The sequence below is a fragment of the Ovis aries genome, chromosome 25 (assembly GCF_016772045.2).
Source record: "Ovis aries strain OAR_USU_Benz2616 breed Rambouillet chromosome 25, ARS-UI_Ramb_v3.0, whole genome shotgun sequence".
NCBI classification, from domain to species: domain Eukaryota; kingdom Metazoa; phylum Chordata; class Mammalia; order Artiodactyla; family Bovidae; genus Ovis; species Ovis aries.
Window position 1 is genome coordinate 30146521 of NC_056078.1, and position 17026 is coordinate 30163546.

The following is a 17026-nucleotide window of genomic DNA, read 5'->3' on the forward strand; positions in this document are numbered from 1 at the left end:
CTGTTCAGATCTGCCCTAAATACTATTAATTGCTTTGAATTATAATATAACCTATTTATTGACCTGTATTTGCAGCAGTCATTAAAATTAGAAAGTTAAGATAATATTATCTATCAGTCAAATCCCTTACAATGAACTCCATAGGGCTTTTACATTGTAATAAAGTAATTGCTTGAAATCTCATTCCCAGAAGTAGTGGGTTTGGAGACAGAACCAAGAACATGCCTGTTCTTTTTTTAAATTTCGTGATGGAAAGGAAAGAAACAGTTAAAGCAAATTTCTCATCAAAATGTCTAAATTCATTCTATTGTGTTTCAGTTTTTATTTTTCTGGAAAGATATTTGGGGCATTTTACGATTGGAAAGGATAGGGAGACAAGTAATTGGGCAATAATTGCTTTTCTTTTTTGTACTATAGTATTTTTTTTTAAATTTATTGCAGTATAGTTGATTTACAGTGTTGTGTAATAATTTCTTTTTTTTTTAAACTGACATCACTTGTTTCCTGTCTTTGGCTGAGATATTTTCCTAGCAATCTGTTCTTCACTGCTTGATTTTTTTACTCTCACTTGCATAACATCTCTAACCCTGTTCTCATTAGAGGTCATGGAAATAAGCAAACCATGTATATTTTAGTATCTCCTTTCCTTTTCTCTGATAATAAATTTCTCTCCCTCCCCTGCCATCAACTGAGACAGAAGGGGGAAACTGGGTAGTGTATAATCAGGTGAGATTTCTAATGAAATGGTGATTCTAATGAGATTGTTCCTCTTGTTCATTGGCCATGGAATCTTTAAGATACAGGGCTCTAGAACTGGACTCCCTCTGTTCATATTACTTATTAGCCATGTGACCTCTCTGAAGCCAGTTTCCTAATCTACACAGTTAAATCAGTTCATACAATTTTTGTGGAAATTAAATGTAATAACATAAAAGCATATAGTAGCATGCTGCACATAGAAATGCAAATAAAATTACAGCAATTTTTTATATTGTTATTATGTGTTAAATGCCTTTTTAAAAAAGTGACCATTGCTCAAACTCTTCCTCAAAATGGATTACTTTTTTTTTTTTTTTTACTTTATTTTACTTTACAATGGATTACTTTTTTAAGTTTTATGTGTGGGGGTTGGGATTAGATTTGGCTACTAGTAACAGGAACTTTATGGTGGCTGTAGTTTAATAAACAAGCAATGATTTATTCTCTCTCATAAGAGAAGTCTGAAAGTAAGTACTTCAGGTCAGGTGTTCGATAACTTTATGGAGTTATCAAAAATCCATGATTCTTCTGCCTTTCTGCCCTCTTGTCCTACACTTGGCTTGCATCCTCAAGGCGACTTTGTAGCCGTGGTGACTGCCAGAGCTTTAACTGTCATGTCTGAGTTGTAGGCTGGAAGAAGGAAAGGTAAAGAAGACTTCCTCCAAGCTGTTGTCTCTTTCATTGATAAGAGCTTTCCCAGAAATCTTCTATACTTCAACTTTCCATCTTACTGTACAGAACTTAGTCGCTTAGCCACACCTAGCTGCAAGGAGGGATGAGAAATACAGTGTTACAGTTGAATTCGTCACCTCTTCTAAATGATTTTAGAACTGTTACTACTGAAGAAGGGAAAGAGGATATTGAATGGTAGCCATTATCTCTGTCATAGCCTGTTTCTTATTGGCAAGAACAGGCAAGGAAATACTACTGTGTTATAGGGTATAAAACTTGGCATTGCTTTTGTGCTGTAGTAAGCTTTTAATTTCCATTGGATCATAGAAAAAGCAACAGAATTCCAGAAAAACATCTACTTCTGCTTTATTGACTACTCCAAAGCCTTTACTGTGTGGATCATAACAAACTGGAAAATTCTTTAAGAGATGGGAATACCAGACCACCTTACCTGCTTCCTGAGAAACCTGTATGCAGATTAAGAAGCAACAGTTAGAACTGGACATGGAACAACAGACTGGTTCCAAATCGGGAAAGAAGTACATCAAGGCTATATATTGTCACCCCGCTTATTTAGCTTCTATGCAGAGTACATCATGTGAAATGCCGGACTGGATGAAGCACAGCTGGAATCAAGATTGCCTGGAGAAATATCAGTAACCTCAGAAATGCAGATGACACCACCCTAATAGCAGAAAGTGAAGAGGAGCTAACTAGCCTCTTGATGAATGTGAAAGAGAGTGAAAAAGCTGGCTTAAAACTCAACATTCAGAAAACTAAGATCATGGCATCCCATCCCATCACTTAATGGCAAATAGATGGGGAGACAGTGAAACAGTGGCAGGCTTTATTTTCTTGGCCTCTAACGTCACTGCAGATGGTGGCTGCAGCCATGAAATTAAAAGACACTTGCTTCTTGAAAGAAAAGCTATGACAAACCTAGACAGCATATTAAAAAGCAGATATGTTACTTTGCCAACCAAAGTCAAATCTATGGTTTTTCTAGTAGTCATGTATGGATGTGAGAGTTGGACTATAAAGAAAGCTGAGCTCTGAAGAATTGATGCTTTTGAACTGTGGTGCTGGAGAAGACTTGAGAGTCCCTTGGACTTCAAGGAGAGCAAACCAGTGAATCCTCAAGGAAATCAGTCCTGAATATTCATTGGAAGGACTTATCAAAGCTGAAGCTCCAATACTTTGGCCACCTGATGCGAAGAGCTGACTCATTGGAAAAGATCCTGAGTCTGGAAAAGATTGAGGGCAGGAGGAGAAGGGAAGATGAGATGGTTGGATAGCATCATTAACTCAGTGGACGTGAACTTGAGCAAACTCTGGGAGATAGTGTAGGACAGGGAAGCCTGGTGTGCTGCAGTTGATGGGGTCACAGAGAGTCAGACACAACTGCACGACTAAACAACAACTTTTTCACGGTAAAGGAAGTCCTAGTAGAGAAGTTTGAATTGCATTGATTTCACTGTATGTGTGCTCAGTTGCTTGGTCATATCTGACTCTGTGACCCCATGGACTATAGCCTTCCAGGCTCCTCTGTCCATGGGATTCTACTGGCAAGAATACTGGAGGAATGGGTTGCATTTCCTACTTCAGGGGATATTCCCAGCCCCAGAATCAAACCTGCGTCTCTTGCATTTCCTGCATTGGCAGGCAGATTCTTCACCACTATGCCACCTGGGAAGCTATTGATTTCATTAAATTACCAGAATATTTCTGAGTATAGCCATGCTTTGACCACCCATTATTGGCGTCTGCAGTTAATTACAGTGGGAGTCTGGTTGATTTTGCTTAGATCTGTCATTCAGTCTTTGAATTTCAGTGGGAGTTGTAAGAACCTCTATTGCCCTAAGCATTTGAAACACTAATTCTTAGCTTTCTTTATAGGTATATGGCAGTGTATGGGAGAAATTACACCGGGCCTTTGCCATTTGGAGTGGCTTTGGTATGACCCTGACTGGCGTTCACACTTGTGGAGATTACATGTTCAGTGGCCACACAGTCGTCCTAACTATGCTGAATTTCTTTGTCACTGAATGTAAGTATCTTTTTAGTGCTTCTCTACATAGCAAATGCCTAGCTGTACAGGGGGCTGTGGGAAGGGTGTCAAATTCTATGAAGAATGGGAAAAACGGATCTAGGAAACATATGGCTGAGAAACATTGGAAGAAATGTTGGAAGAAATGATTTTAAAATGATCTTTCTGTCCTTTTCTCAGATACACCAAGAAGCTGGAATTTCTTGCACACTTTATCCTGGGTTCTCAACCTCTTTGGAATCTTCTTCATTTTGGCTGCCCATGAACATTATTCCATTGATGTGTTTATTGCCTTTTATATCACAACGAGACTCTTTTTGTACTACCATACTCTAGCCAATACCAGAGCATATCAGCAGAGTAGGAGAGCAAGAATTTGGTTTCCCATGTTTTCTTTTTTTGAGTGCAATGTTAATGGTACAGTCCCAAATGAATATTGTTGGCCATTTTCAAAACCAGCAATAATGAAAAGACTAATTGGATGAAGATTATCTTTATAAAGGGCTCATGACTAAAAATGCAGTCATTGTTGAAAGTAACTTTGTTTTCTCCTCCCAGCTTGTTCCTGAATGTCTTGGTTTTTTGCCTATGTGTTGACAAAGTTCTCTGTCCTGAGCGAGGCTGTGACCATAGCAAGCAAACAAGAACAATCAAGAGTCCTTACCTGTCTGTCAAACAGAAGTTTAAGTAGATGTTTTCTGCCCCTTCTCTTTAGGCAGACTTAATGTTATGATTGAAGTCAGGCTCTTAGCTTTACCTTTTGAGTATTTGCCTATTGAACTTAAGCTAATCAACGTAAGCAGTTTGCTGGTTGAAAGGTATTAAAAAAAAAAAAATTCCAGTAAGACTGTCGGCAAGAAATATTGAGAAGAATACTAATAATTTGTTAAGCTCCTTATTTTCTTCAAAGGAAAACCCCTACCCAATGAGCAGTACTTGCTCTTTAACTAATCTCTGTGTCTTTCTAAAAAAATGCAACTCTGGGAAGTGATCCATTTTACTGACAAATTAATTTTTGCCTTCTGAACTGTCTGTAAGAAAAGTATACTGAATATACCAGGATCCTTGAAACGAGAATGAAAGAGGCCATATATAAGATGACAAAGTACAAATATAACACTGGCATTTTTTCACCAAAATTAACAAAAGATTCAGTTCTGTTTTTGTTCTAAGGGTTTAGTATGATCATCAGTAAGTATTCATGAGGGGAAAAATGTCTGCGTCCATAAAAATAAAATTGGCTTAAATTTAGTGATGAAAGTACCTGGAATAACTTTGTTCTGTGACTGTTAGCTGGATAGAGGACAGGCCAATTTTATACTTTTTAATGATGTTATTTAATGAGCAAAATGAGAGTTTTTATCAGATGTTAGATAAAGTTCTTATGTCCTTAAATGGGGATGTTTGCATGCAAATTTTTCTCTTTCTGAAATTTATAACAGGTTGCAGGCATAATATAACTAGTTGGTTTTTGAAATTTCTCATCTTGACCATCAGACAGCCTCAGACGCATTTGGATATGAAAAGGTTTTGTTCTTTTTTATTTTTAAATACAGTTGTGTACATACATTCTTTCTATTTAGCTTTAATTTGGCAGTCAGGAGTAATATAACTTAGTTGCTGTTTACAACACTAGAAATTTAGTACCTTAAGTAATTTGACCTCTGTGATAACCTTTGTCACTTTAACTTTTAATGATTTTGTACAGTAGTTCTGATAGTAGGATGGTTCTAGAATTAGAAGTTGAACCCCAACTCATGAGCTTAGCCACTTGGAATATTAATTGTGTAGTTTTGCATTCAACTTTAAAACAAGGAGTTAGAAAAGGTGCTGGCATATTGAGGTCTAAAATTAGGCCACTTAGCAGAAACATGCTGTTTATATAGTGAAATATTTTGTTTTTGCACTTTGAGTCATATTCCCACCCCCTGTAAGTTACAGAGGAGCCTGAGTGGATTGGGCAGGAAACAAATATAATGCAAGCAAGTTTCAGCTAGTGCTGAGTGACCCCAGTTTGGGTCTTCTCTGAATATTGTTTTTTTATTTTTCACTTGAGAAAATGTCATGAGATAATTTAGTTTTATTATGCTTTTAAATCTCATACTTTAGAATCTGATAATACCTTAAATTCTTGATTCTGTTACATTCTGGGGATGAAAATGTCAACATTTCATCCAAGGAAAGTGCATAATCATGAAGGTTGAAGGATGTTTCCTATGCAGTTAGAGTAGTTTGACCCTTGAATTCAAAAGATATGTAACATCCACTTTTTCCAAATGACAGAAGAAACCTGAATTTAACTAGGAAGGGACTGATGTTGGCTTTTGGAAAAATGTTTGGAAAAAATCCATGGCACCATTGAATCAAGAATGTTGAATAAGTACTTAATGGTAAATTTCCTAACAGCAATCTTCTTTCCTTCATATGGATTTTATTCTAGAACAAAATAGGAAAAAAAAAAATTACAACTAACTTTGCAGAGCTATTGATACTGAGAGTGCCTAACAGCAGACTGCAATGAGGAGTATAAAATAACTTCCCAACTTTCCTTTTACCGTATCCGTTTTGAGGAAAAGGTAAGCTAGATTTATAATTTATTGTTATAACTATTACAAGGCAGTGTTTACATACATTAATCATCTCCAGGTCTCTTCCTTGGAAAACTTTGAGACAACATTTTTTTCCATTTCTTTTTTTAATATAAAACTTATATTTTTGTTACTTATTGTTTTGTCCAGAAATTTCCAGATTTTGTCTTTGTATCTTTTTTCTTGTAACAATTTTGTTAAAACCATAGTGAAAGTAGAATTTACATTTTGACTGTGACTGTGGCTAGGTAGAGAAGCTGCATGCCTCAGATCTACAGATTTTTCACCTTGTATGCAGTTTCAAACATGTGAGAGGTTTACCTCATTAAACACTGAGACTTCAGTATAGAGGGAACCAAGGCAATTTTTTGTTCAGGGATGCAAACTGGAGGTTATACTGAAAGTCTTCCATGCAATTTCTTTCTTCTTAAGGGCAGCATTACCCTTTTTTCTTTTTGTAAAATTCCTTGCAGGACAATGTTACTGAAGGTTAGCTGAAGTTTGTAGAGAATATCAGGTTTAGAAGAAGGCAAGTTTGCTACTATCACCACATAATTTGGGAGAAACTTTTTTTGGCTATGCTGCAGAATTTTCACCATGCCTATCTTCTCGATAGTCCTCTGTAGCCAAAATTGCTTGGGTAAAAATAGACCTTCCATATGCTAGGTCTGTTTATTAGTGTCACTTTAAATCAGAACGTAGTGAACTCAGCCACAGAGCCAATCAGTTAAAGGAGTGTGGACTGTTCACAGGAAGAACTCCACGCTAGAGACCTGCTGATAGTGTAACTCTGGCACTGCAAGTGGCATTCTCCCCTTCCCCGTACCTGCTTAAAATTCTTACTTAAAACAATAAGGACAGAGGTGCCAAATCCTTTTATAGCTAATATGAGACCCTGTGTTTTGAGGACACCTGTTTGGAAAGTGTTATTTATATATTCAAAGTGATAGTCATAACACTAACCTGCTTTGACTGTATTCAGTAAAAAAGCAATTTCATTGTCAGTTTCATAGTAAACTTTTTTTTAAAGGATTCTTGTTCCATAGTGTTTTAGAACATTAACCATATTCTAGTTTTAAACTCTTTAATAAATTTAATTCTTTGATTGTCTTCTTGTAGTCTTAAATTATCCCTTGCTAAAACTAATTATAGTAACAATCCTTTGCCAGTTCTTTGCAGGCATTTGAGATAAGGTAACTCTTTTATAGAATAGTCCCATGGCTTTCTTAAATAGTATTGGTTTCATTTAGAGAGTTTCAGAGCCAACAAAGTATGTCAACTTTAATGCCATCTTTACTTGGCCATTATAGTTTGCATTTGTGAAATGTTTAATCTGAATTACCCTGTACTGCTATAGAGGAAATTGTTAGTAATATCAGAAGTCAGACTGTTGCTACAAGTGACCAGTGAGAAAGGAAGGAGGTTGAAGGTTTTTTCCTTCTCTTTTAGTAGCTTTGAATGACTGAAATTACTATGGAACTAGGTTTTGATGCCCCTCTCGCTTATTCCTCACCCCCAGCAAAGACCACCAATTTCAAGTAACTAAAATGTGGCCTATTATTTTGCATTAAGTTGAATTAAAACATCTGTCCAATCTATAAGCCATAATTCAGCTTCCCCCAAAGTTAATTTTTTAGACTATGGTTCTACCTTATATTAGCCAAGGACTTTTTCTCTGTGTACTCCATGTTTATGCATAAAGTTGTTTTGTACCTAATATGGAAGGAGAGGGAATACTATGTTAATTTTGCTGTTATTTCAGCTCTGTTTCAATCTGAACTACTGGGTTGTCTGAACTAGTGAAGCATTGTTACCAGTTAGTAATACCATCTTTAAAATGTTCCATTTTAATAATTTCTTATTCAAAGAATCTATGACTTGTTAGGACAACTGAAGTATTTCTGATATGAAACAAAAGAAGTGGAGACTGGTACTTAATGGGGGAAGCAAAATTAGCTTGGGCTAAAATGGGCATGTTTTGTTCTATGAATTCTACCTAAATGTCACCCAATGTGCAGAGAAACTAGTATTACTTGAAGATGTGAAAGTTCCTGTGGTAGCCATACCTTGAAGCACAGTATTGTATATAAGTAAATATCTCAATTCTAAATTAAATCCAGATTTAACTAATATATATTATTTTATATCTTTGTTGTATTAAAATGTTTAAAAACACTAAAAATAAAACATTTGAAAATTGGATTGTAGTCTCTTCTTTAAATGTCTTTTCATTATTAATGCAGCTGCTTCATTTTTTATAAAGTGAATTTTTTATTTTTGCAAATGATTGGGTCCTGCAACTTTAAATACTAACTGTTGTCTAGTCCGGGCATGTACTACTTCTTAGTTGTCTATTAGATAAGCCATTTGCCCTTTCTCCTTTCTTTTCTACAAACTAGGGAAAGAAAAGTAATATTACTGATGGTTTAAGAATAATTGTAGATTAAGTTGAGAAGGAGGAAAGGGAAGCAAACAGCTACTTATTCCTGGGCACATTAAAGTTTGTGTTTGTCGGTTTGGGGTTTAATTGTAGATTTTATAGGAAGGTACCATCATCTTGTTGGATCAGGTTTGGAGATAATGATAAATAGGAAAAGAAGAGAAAATAGTTGTTAGCAGTAGCTCAGCAACTCAGAGCCATGGAAACACCAAATGAGCTTCCCACTGCTGTCTGCTAGTGTAATGTGAATATAGGATATGATATACTTTGTATCCAAAATGGTCTGTCTTGTGCTGATGCCCCTAACCTATTGAAATGCTGAACTGCCTGGCATTAAGTGGTGTGGGAGCCAACTCGGAATACTAAGTATTGTCATGGGACCATGTGAGTTTATTAATTCATGACTGAATTTGTCTTCATGATCACTACTAATTGTAGCCTCTCTGGTGCTGGCACCAGTTGGTATCTTGGGGACTCTGGAAAAGAATTGTCCAAAACAGACTGAGAGGCAGCTTGGTAGAATGGGAGATGTGGTGGATTTAGACTTTGAGGACCTAGGTATGGGTTGAAGCTCTGCTGCAGATTAAATTGGGCCTTTTCTTCCAGCTTCACTTAACCTTATGTGTAAAATGCAGGGGGAAGTGCCTACCTCATAGGCTGTGTTAAGAGCCAGATTATGGAAGTATTATAGCCTTTATGACTCAGTACCTGGTATATCATACTGAACTATTACTTGAATTTAGGTCAGTAACACAGGGCCTGTACTCTAGGGAGTTAATAATCTTAGGTTAAGATGACTTAAAAATGGAACTAACAACATTCATTGGCAGAATAGAGCAGTAGTTTTAAAACTGCCTGGGTGAACATCTGGGGTACTGGAAGGGAGTTGAAGCTTGTATCATTTTCATCCAGAGTTCATGTTTTACATACATGGCTTTCCTAGTTGGCTTTCCCTTGAAAAAAGGGTTGAGAATAAGGGAAGTAAATGTTTGGAAACCACTGAGGCAGATGAGTTTACTCTCTTCATTTAATAGTAGCTTGGAAGAGGAAGGGCTCACTGGGGACTGAGGATCCAAGAAAAATTCACTAAACTTCTGAATCTTGAACTGAACCCTCCTTGAAGGATGAATCCACTAGGGTGTGATTAAAGGTTTAGAGGGCTTTAACTGTGATGCAAAAAATTGGATTTATTTGAGAATAAGTTTGGAAATTGTTGACAGGGTATATTATTTTATTTTAAATGGAAGCATTAGGAATGCCTGTTGCCAGGGTCTAAATTGTTTGGACAGGTATGAGTAATTCTTTGAAGCAGGAGTTGGTAAAGAGCAGAACTGTAAGTCTAAAAGAGAGAGGAAGGATAATGGAAAGTGCACAGATCACTGGAGATGAAAGGCCAGAGGGACCCCAAGTTAGGTCGGGGAACCAGGACTGGGCACAGCTTGTAGGAGGCCTTTGTCCCCAGTCAGGGAAGATCAAGACACCAAACAAATGAGCTGCAGGCTGCTGTCTGCTGGTGTAATGTGAATGTAGGATATGATTACACTTTGTATCCAAAATGGTCCGTCTTATGCTGATGCACCCAACCTATTGAAATGCTGAACTGCCCCGCATTAAGTGGTGTGGAAGCCAACTCTGGAAACCTGAGGATGGTGCTGTCATAAGAGAATGCCTCAGAGGAGCTCAGTGATCACCCTCTGCTATAACTTAGAAATAAGAGCAGATGATCGCTGTAAGGCCTCTGCTGGAGTAGCATGATATTTAAATGCTATTATGTACTCAGTTCACAGGGCTCCCCAAGAGAGCAAGAGATACAAAACCACCTTGACCTACCTGTTCATATTTCAATTGTAAGAGCCTTGTATCCCAATCTAAAGAGAATATTTGTACCTAATTTTTTTTTTAGTTGGAGTATCAGTTCAGTTCAGTCACTCAGTCATGTCCGACTCTTTGCAACCCCATGAATCGCAGCACACCAGGCCTCCCTGTCCATCACCAACTCCCAGAGTTCACCCAAACTCATGTGCATTGAGTTGGTGATGCCATCCAGCCATCTCATCCTCTGTCGTCTCCTTCTCCTCCTGCCCCCATTCCCTCCCAGCATCAGAGTCTTTTCCAGTGAGTCAACTCTTCACATGAGGTGGCCAGAGTATTGGAGTTTCAGCTTTAGCATTAGTCCTTCCAATGAACACCCAGGACTGATCTCCTTTAGAATGGACTGGTTGGATCTCCTTGCAGTCCAGGGGACTCTCAAGAGTCTTCTCCACAGTTCAAAAGCATCAATTTATTGGTGTTCCGCTTTCTTCACAGTCCAACTCTCACATCCATACATGACCACAGGAAAAACCATAGCCTTGACTAGACGGACCTTTGTTGGCAAAGTAATGTCTCTGCTTTTGAATATGCTATCTAGGTTGGTCATAACTTTTCTTCCAAGGAGTAAGCATCTTTTAATTTCGTGGCTGCAGTCCCCATCTGCAGTGATTTTGGCACCCCAAAAAATAAAGTCTGACACTATTTCCCCATCTATTTGCCATGAAGTGATGGGACTGGATGCCATGATCTTCATTTGCTGAATGTTGAGCTTTAAGCCAACTTTTTCACTCTCCTCTTTCACTTTCATCGAGGGGCTTTTTAGTTCCTCTTCACTTTCTGCCATAAGGGTGGTGTCATCTGCATATCTGAGGTGATTGATATTTCTCCCGGCAATCTTGCAGGATTATATAGTAGTTCTATTTTTGTTTTTTAAGGAACCTCCATACTGTTCTTCACAGTGGCTATACCAATTTACATTCCCACCAACAGTGTAGAAGGGTTCTCTTTTGTCCACATCTTCTTCAGCATTTATTATTTGTGGACTTTTTAATGATAGCCATTCTGACCAGTGTGAGGTGGTACCTCATTGAAGCTTTGATTTGCATTTCTCTGATAACTAGTGATGTTGAGCATCTTTGCATGTGTTTTTTGGCCATCTGTATGTCTTTGGAGAAAAGTCTATTTATATCTTCTGCCTATTTCTTATTGGGTTGTTTGTGTTTTTGCCATCAAGCTGCATGAGCTGTTTATATATTTTGGAGATTAAATCCTTGTTGGTCACTTGATTTGCAAATATTTTCTCCCATTCTGTGGGTTGTCTTTTCATTTTGTTTATGGTTTCATTTGCTGTGCAAAAGATTTTTAAGTTTGATGAGGACCTATTTGATCATTAAGTACCAAGAATCTTTATTCTTAGGTCTAATATTTAATCTGTGGCTGCAGATAATATGTCTCTATTTAGAGAATAAAGGTCCCATTATTTTCATTCAAGTCTTCAGCCACAAAGTTACACTTTATTCTCATACAAGATAAGGGTTGGTAGGGGATTAAGGAGGTACACAGGATAAAAGCAAAAGGGAACAAACACTTTTACAGGCATATCGTCCCAGTTACCGTGAAGGTTACATTTCAGGTTAATTTACAAAAGTAGTGACAGAACCATGATTTCAGTGATAATCAACACGTTACACCTTTTAAAAAACCAGAAATACTAAGGCAAGCATGCAAAATTCAGAGTATAAAAAAACGCAAGGGCTGGCTGCCCAAACAGGTATTTCCCTTAGAAAGAGGGATTTGAAAATGTGCACAGAACCAAAGGAATTAGAAGCTGAATTAGCAGACCCATTTCCAAATGGGCAGACATTAACTGGTAAAGCCTACTCAGTCAGATTAAGAATGTATAGACATCTAATTCCTCGTGCTATCCACAACTACATGTATCTGAAATACAAGGAGATAAATATCTAGAATACATCAAACCCACTGATTTAAACAAAACATTTCAAGGGAGGGGGTGAAGTTGTTATTATAGTATAGCAGCACATTACACATATTTAAGAGATTAAATGGAAAGAAATAATCTCTTATTTCAATGCTCAGTTTTGATCAACATGAGTTTCCAGCCAACTTTCTGATATAGAGCAAAACAAGTATATTCTTCAGTTTTCTTCTACATTTTTTTTCACTATCTTTCAAAACTCAGCACTGGGTATTTTTAATGTAAGTAATGGGATGTTATATGTACATTCTAATTACACATTTTAGGAATAAACAAAATGCATATTTCAGTAATTCATAGTGTATTTATAAAATTAAAAGCTCTATCAAAATAACACTTTTCACTGGGAAAAGTAAATAAAACAGACAAATGGATCTACACAAAGTAAAAATTTAACTTTGGTAGACTTCACTGTGGAGGACAGTCCATAACAAGCTTATCTGCCCTTACTCCCCCAGAGCCGATCATCTGAGTTAAGGTTTTTAAAATATGTTTTAATTGAGATCATTATATTGACATTTGTTTCTCATTCCACAGCATCTTCAGCCAAGCTCTGAGCACTTAGAGTTCTCTAATTGTTGGGAGCTTAGGAGCATCTGGAATACTGGTGGTGGAAGAGTTTGCTGCAACACTTGCATTAACTGCTGTGGCTGTCCACACACAGCAGTCGCATTTGTCAGATGGTCCACACCCTTCTCATACTCACCTTGAGCTAGTAATTCTTCCACCAAGCTGTATTTCTTCTAGAAAGACTTTATGAACGGCTTCAGCATCTTTAAGGTCAGGTAGCTTGGAAGCCCAGCTCTCTCCTTGGCAAGCTTTTGTTTGTTTCTTCGTTCTTGCAGCCTGTTCTTGAAGTCTCCGTCTCTTGCAGTTGAAGTAAATGCAATAACTGATGAAAAGGGCCCCGCACACTCCAGCGGTGATGGCGCTATTCTGGCCCACCATCTTCTCTCCACCAAGGAGCCGGGTCGGCTGCGGCGGGGCCCGCAAAGAAGCCGTTGACCGCGAAGCCTCGCTGTTGGTGCGATTTATGTCAGTGTTCTGCCTACGTTTTCCTCTAAGAGTTTAATAGTGTCCAGTCTTGCATTTAGGTCTGTAATTCATTTTTAGTTTATTTTTGTGTATGTTGTTAGAGAGTGTTCTGTTTCATCCTTTTACATGTAGCTATCCAGTTTTCTCAAAACTACTTACTGAAGAGATTGTCTTTTCTTCTGTATTGATCCCACAGCAGTGCCTGTGATTCTTAGTCTTTTTTTTTTTTTAATTGTCCTTTGGTTGTGCTGGGTCTTCACTGCTATGTGTGCTTTTCCCTAGCGGTGGCACACAGGCTTCTCATTGTGGTGACTTCTCTTGTTGCGGAGAATGGGCTTTGGTAGTTGTGGTTTCTGGGCTCTGGAGTTGCAGTTCACAGACTTAATTGCTGTGCTCCACGTGGGATCTTTCCAGATCGGGGATCAAATCCATGTCTCCTGCGTTGGCAGGTGGATTCTTTACCACTGAGCCACCAAGGAAGCCTCTTACTCTCATTTTTTAAAGTTATTAATTTCAAGTAAATAAATTGCGAACATGGTAACAAACTGTATACTGAAGACTCTTTCCTACTCCTGTACCCCAGCCTTTAGTTCTTCCAAAAGACAACCATTTTTACTGAATTTTTCCTGAGCTATTTTCTATGCATATACAACATATTTCTAAAATTGGCTTTACATTATTTTATACAAGTTGTAGCATATACATATATATACACATATATACATGGTTTTGCACCATGCGTATTTTGCTTCACATGTGCCAATGCCTTCCCCTCTAGGGACACACCTTAGTTGAATCAATAGAGCTTATTGCTTATTGCAGTGAGTGGGAACACACACCATCAGGAACTACAGGGCATCTCAGTTGGAGTGTGTTGGAAAGAACTTACCAGATTGGGGTTTAGATTAGTTGGTTTAATGAGAAAGTTTTAAGGAAACTCATATTTGCTATGGATTAGATGTATTTAGGATGCTGAAGCACTTCTTTGTGTGTTTTAAAATAAATCCTAACAGTAAGACAGAGGGAATGAATTGAGGCTAATGTTAATCGATAAAGCAGCAGCAACCACTCATATTAGCCAGGATAGAGGGATGTCTGATCATGTTTGTAGTTACAATAATATTCATGTTTTTATATGTGTTCAGGTATCATTGCTAAATAGTCTTGTTTTCACTTGATCTGTCATGGTCTCATATCTCGTCTGATGTTGATGTTCTGGGAAATTTTTTGTGTTTAGCAGGATAACAGTAAAGCTAGTGTTTTCCCCATTGCATAGATATTGTAATTTATTACTCATTCCCTGAGAGAGAGACATTTAGATTATTTACTGTTCAAACAACGCTGCAGTAAATAACGTTACTTAACCTGCATACAAGTTTATCTGTAGAATTGCTAAAAGGAAAGTTTTTGGGTCAGAGGTTTTGTGCACTTTAAATCGTGTTAGATATTGTCAGATTGACCTAAGTAGAAGTTGTACCAGTTTATTTTTCCACTAGCAATGTATAAGTTTGTCTAGTGACCCACACCATTGCCAAAATAAAATATTACTTAACTTTTGTATTTTTGCCAACTTGATAGGTTTAAAAATGGTACCTCAATCCCCTTTCTGTGTAAACAAGCTGCAAAATTATTTTTAAATTGCAGTATAATAAGGAAATAATAGAATGGTGACAACTTTATTAACATGCGAATCTTTCTGGAAGATTAAATCACAGATTATGTCCTATATTTTGTTAACATATAGTATATATGGCTATAAGATGTTGGATGGGAAGAGAGAAAGATGATCATTAAGTTGAGTGTTTCATTTTATTTGTAGCATAGTATTTAACTTGGCGTCTTTTATCATTGGTGAGTAGGGTTTTTCCATGGTAATGATCTTCCCTGAGAACTGATGGAAGCTAAGTCCTGTCTGGTCTGAGGGACAGTCCAGAGGACCCAGTTGGTCTCCTTGTCCTAAATTTCTATAAAATGTAACTGTTATTACTTGTCTGCCCACCAGCGGCTGCTGTTGGCTCTACCATCACTTACGAGATATTCCAAGGACTTAAATTTACCTGTCCCAGATATAGGGCTGCCTTGTAGATATGTTGGACCTGAGGTATGGACAATGTTTTGAAAGAATATTTATCTAACATTTATTGAACATCTACTATATGCCAAATAATGTTTAAGCACTGTGCTTCAGTGCTGAGCAAAACAAAGTCCTTGCCTTCAGGACACATACTTTCCAGACCATGAAATATATGAGAAAGAAAAAAGCACCCCTGTTAGCTGTCAATTAGCTTAGTTACAACGGTATTCCCTGATGGCTCAGGCAGTAAAGAATCTGCCTGCCAATGCAGGAGACCTGGCTTCGATCCCTGGGTTGGGAAGAGCCCCTGGAGAAGGGAATCGCAACCCACTCCAGTTCTGCCTAGAGAACTCCACGGACACACAGAAGAGCTTGGCAGGCTACAGTCCATGGGGTCGTAAAGAGTCAGACATGACTGAACAACTAACACTTTGACTGAATATAATGTTACAGAACAGCAACAGCAGATGAGGACTCTGCATGAGCATGAAGGGCCTTCAGTCATAATTCAGCCTGAATGAACACTGCGCACCACAAAATAGTAATACACCCCCTTTCCTGATTAATACTAGTAACTACGAGGACCTCCCTAGTGGTCCAGTGGTTAAGAGACCACACTCCTTGTAGGGGGCATGGGTTCGATCCCTGGTCAGAAACTAAGATCCCCACAAGGGGAAACTAAGATTCCCCTTGGTGTAGGAAAGAAAAGAAAACTAATTACCAAGAAACTGAATTGCTCCAGCTTTCTGAAAGCACTCAATCTGAAATAGCACCCTTCTTGCTTTCTTGAACCCTCTATAACATCACCTAACACAAGCCCAAATCTTGTACAAGTCCCTCCTAAAACCCTCTCACTGAGATTCCCCACTCTTCTGCATGCTGTTCAGCCTCTCTTGCTACAGGGAGTTTAATTTAGAAAACTAACTTTGACTAACATGTGTTCCTGGTGGTCTTCGGCTGGTAGGAATTGACTTTCTAGGTAGCCAAAAGTAGTGTTGTCTTTCTGTCTCACACACACACACACATGATGAAAGAAATGAAGCATTTGTTGTCTGATGGCATTAAAAGGCCTGCAGAGGTGACTTGCACAGAGGCATGAAAAAAGTGAGGAAGGACCATGTGGATATCTAGGAGGGAGGGAACAGCAACTGCGCTGGCCTCTGGGGGCAGGCTTGACATGTTCTTCAAACAATTATAAGGCCAGTTTGGCTTAAGAGTGAGAAGTGAAAGGGTGATTAGAAATGAACTTAGAGAATTAACCAGGGCTCTAATCATGAAGGCTTCAAAGGCCCTGGTGCAAACTAGATTTTTGCTTCCAGTGTTGTAGGAAGCCATTGAGAAATTTTGGTTTTGTTTAGGGGAGAGACTCATGGCTGTCTCCCACTCAGCCATTGTAGTGAAAGTGACATTGCCCTTGGGCTAAGGCAGGGAAGTCCCCATCCACCCACCTTTGTCTTTATGGGGTGACTTGCCTGGCCTTGGGGACAGTTTCACCAAGCTCTTCTGGAGTCCTTTATCTGGAGAAGAATGAAGGATGCAGAAGGAAATGGAAACTTCAGCAGAGCCATAGGAGAATGCACTTTGAGCTCAGAAATGCTAC

General features: G+C 38.1%; 1 protein-coding gene and 1 pseudogene across 4 annotated transcripts in view; one reads left to right on the forward strand and one right to left on the reverse strand.

Annotated features, from left to right (window-relative positions):
• The window catches only part of SAMD8 (sterile alpha motif domain containing 8), a 54074-nt gene extending 45806 nt beyond the window's left edge, over window positions 1-8268 (forward strand). For 3 of the 4 annotated variants that reach the window (XM_060406708.1, XM_027962450.2, XM_042241190.1), the window contains 2 exons: window positions 3328-3478; window positions 3659-8268. In XM_060406708.1, the coding sequence (XP_060262691.1) occupies window positions 3328-3478; window positions 3659-3963 (456 nt within the window). In that variant the 3' untranslated portion in view covers window positions 3964-8268. Of the gene's footprint in view, window positions 1-3327 lie in introns of all 4 variants that reach the window. The other variant, XM_060406707.1, reaches the window with a different exon arrangement.
• Window positions 8269-12843: 4575 nt separating this feature from the next.
• On the reverse strand, window positions 12844-13335 carry LOC105605091 (mitochondrial import receptor subunit TOM20 homolog; annotated as a pseudogene).
• Between the last annotated feature and the right edge of the window lie 3691 nt (window positions 13336-17026).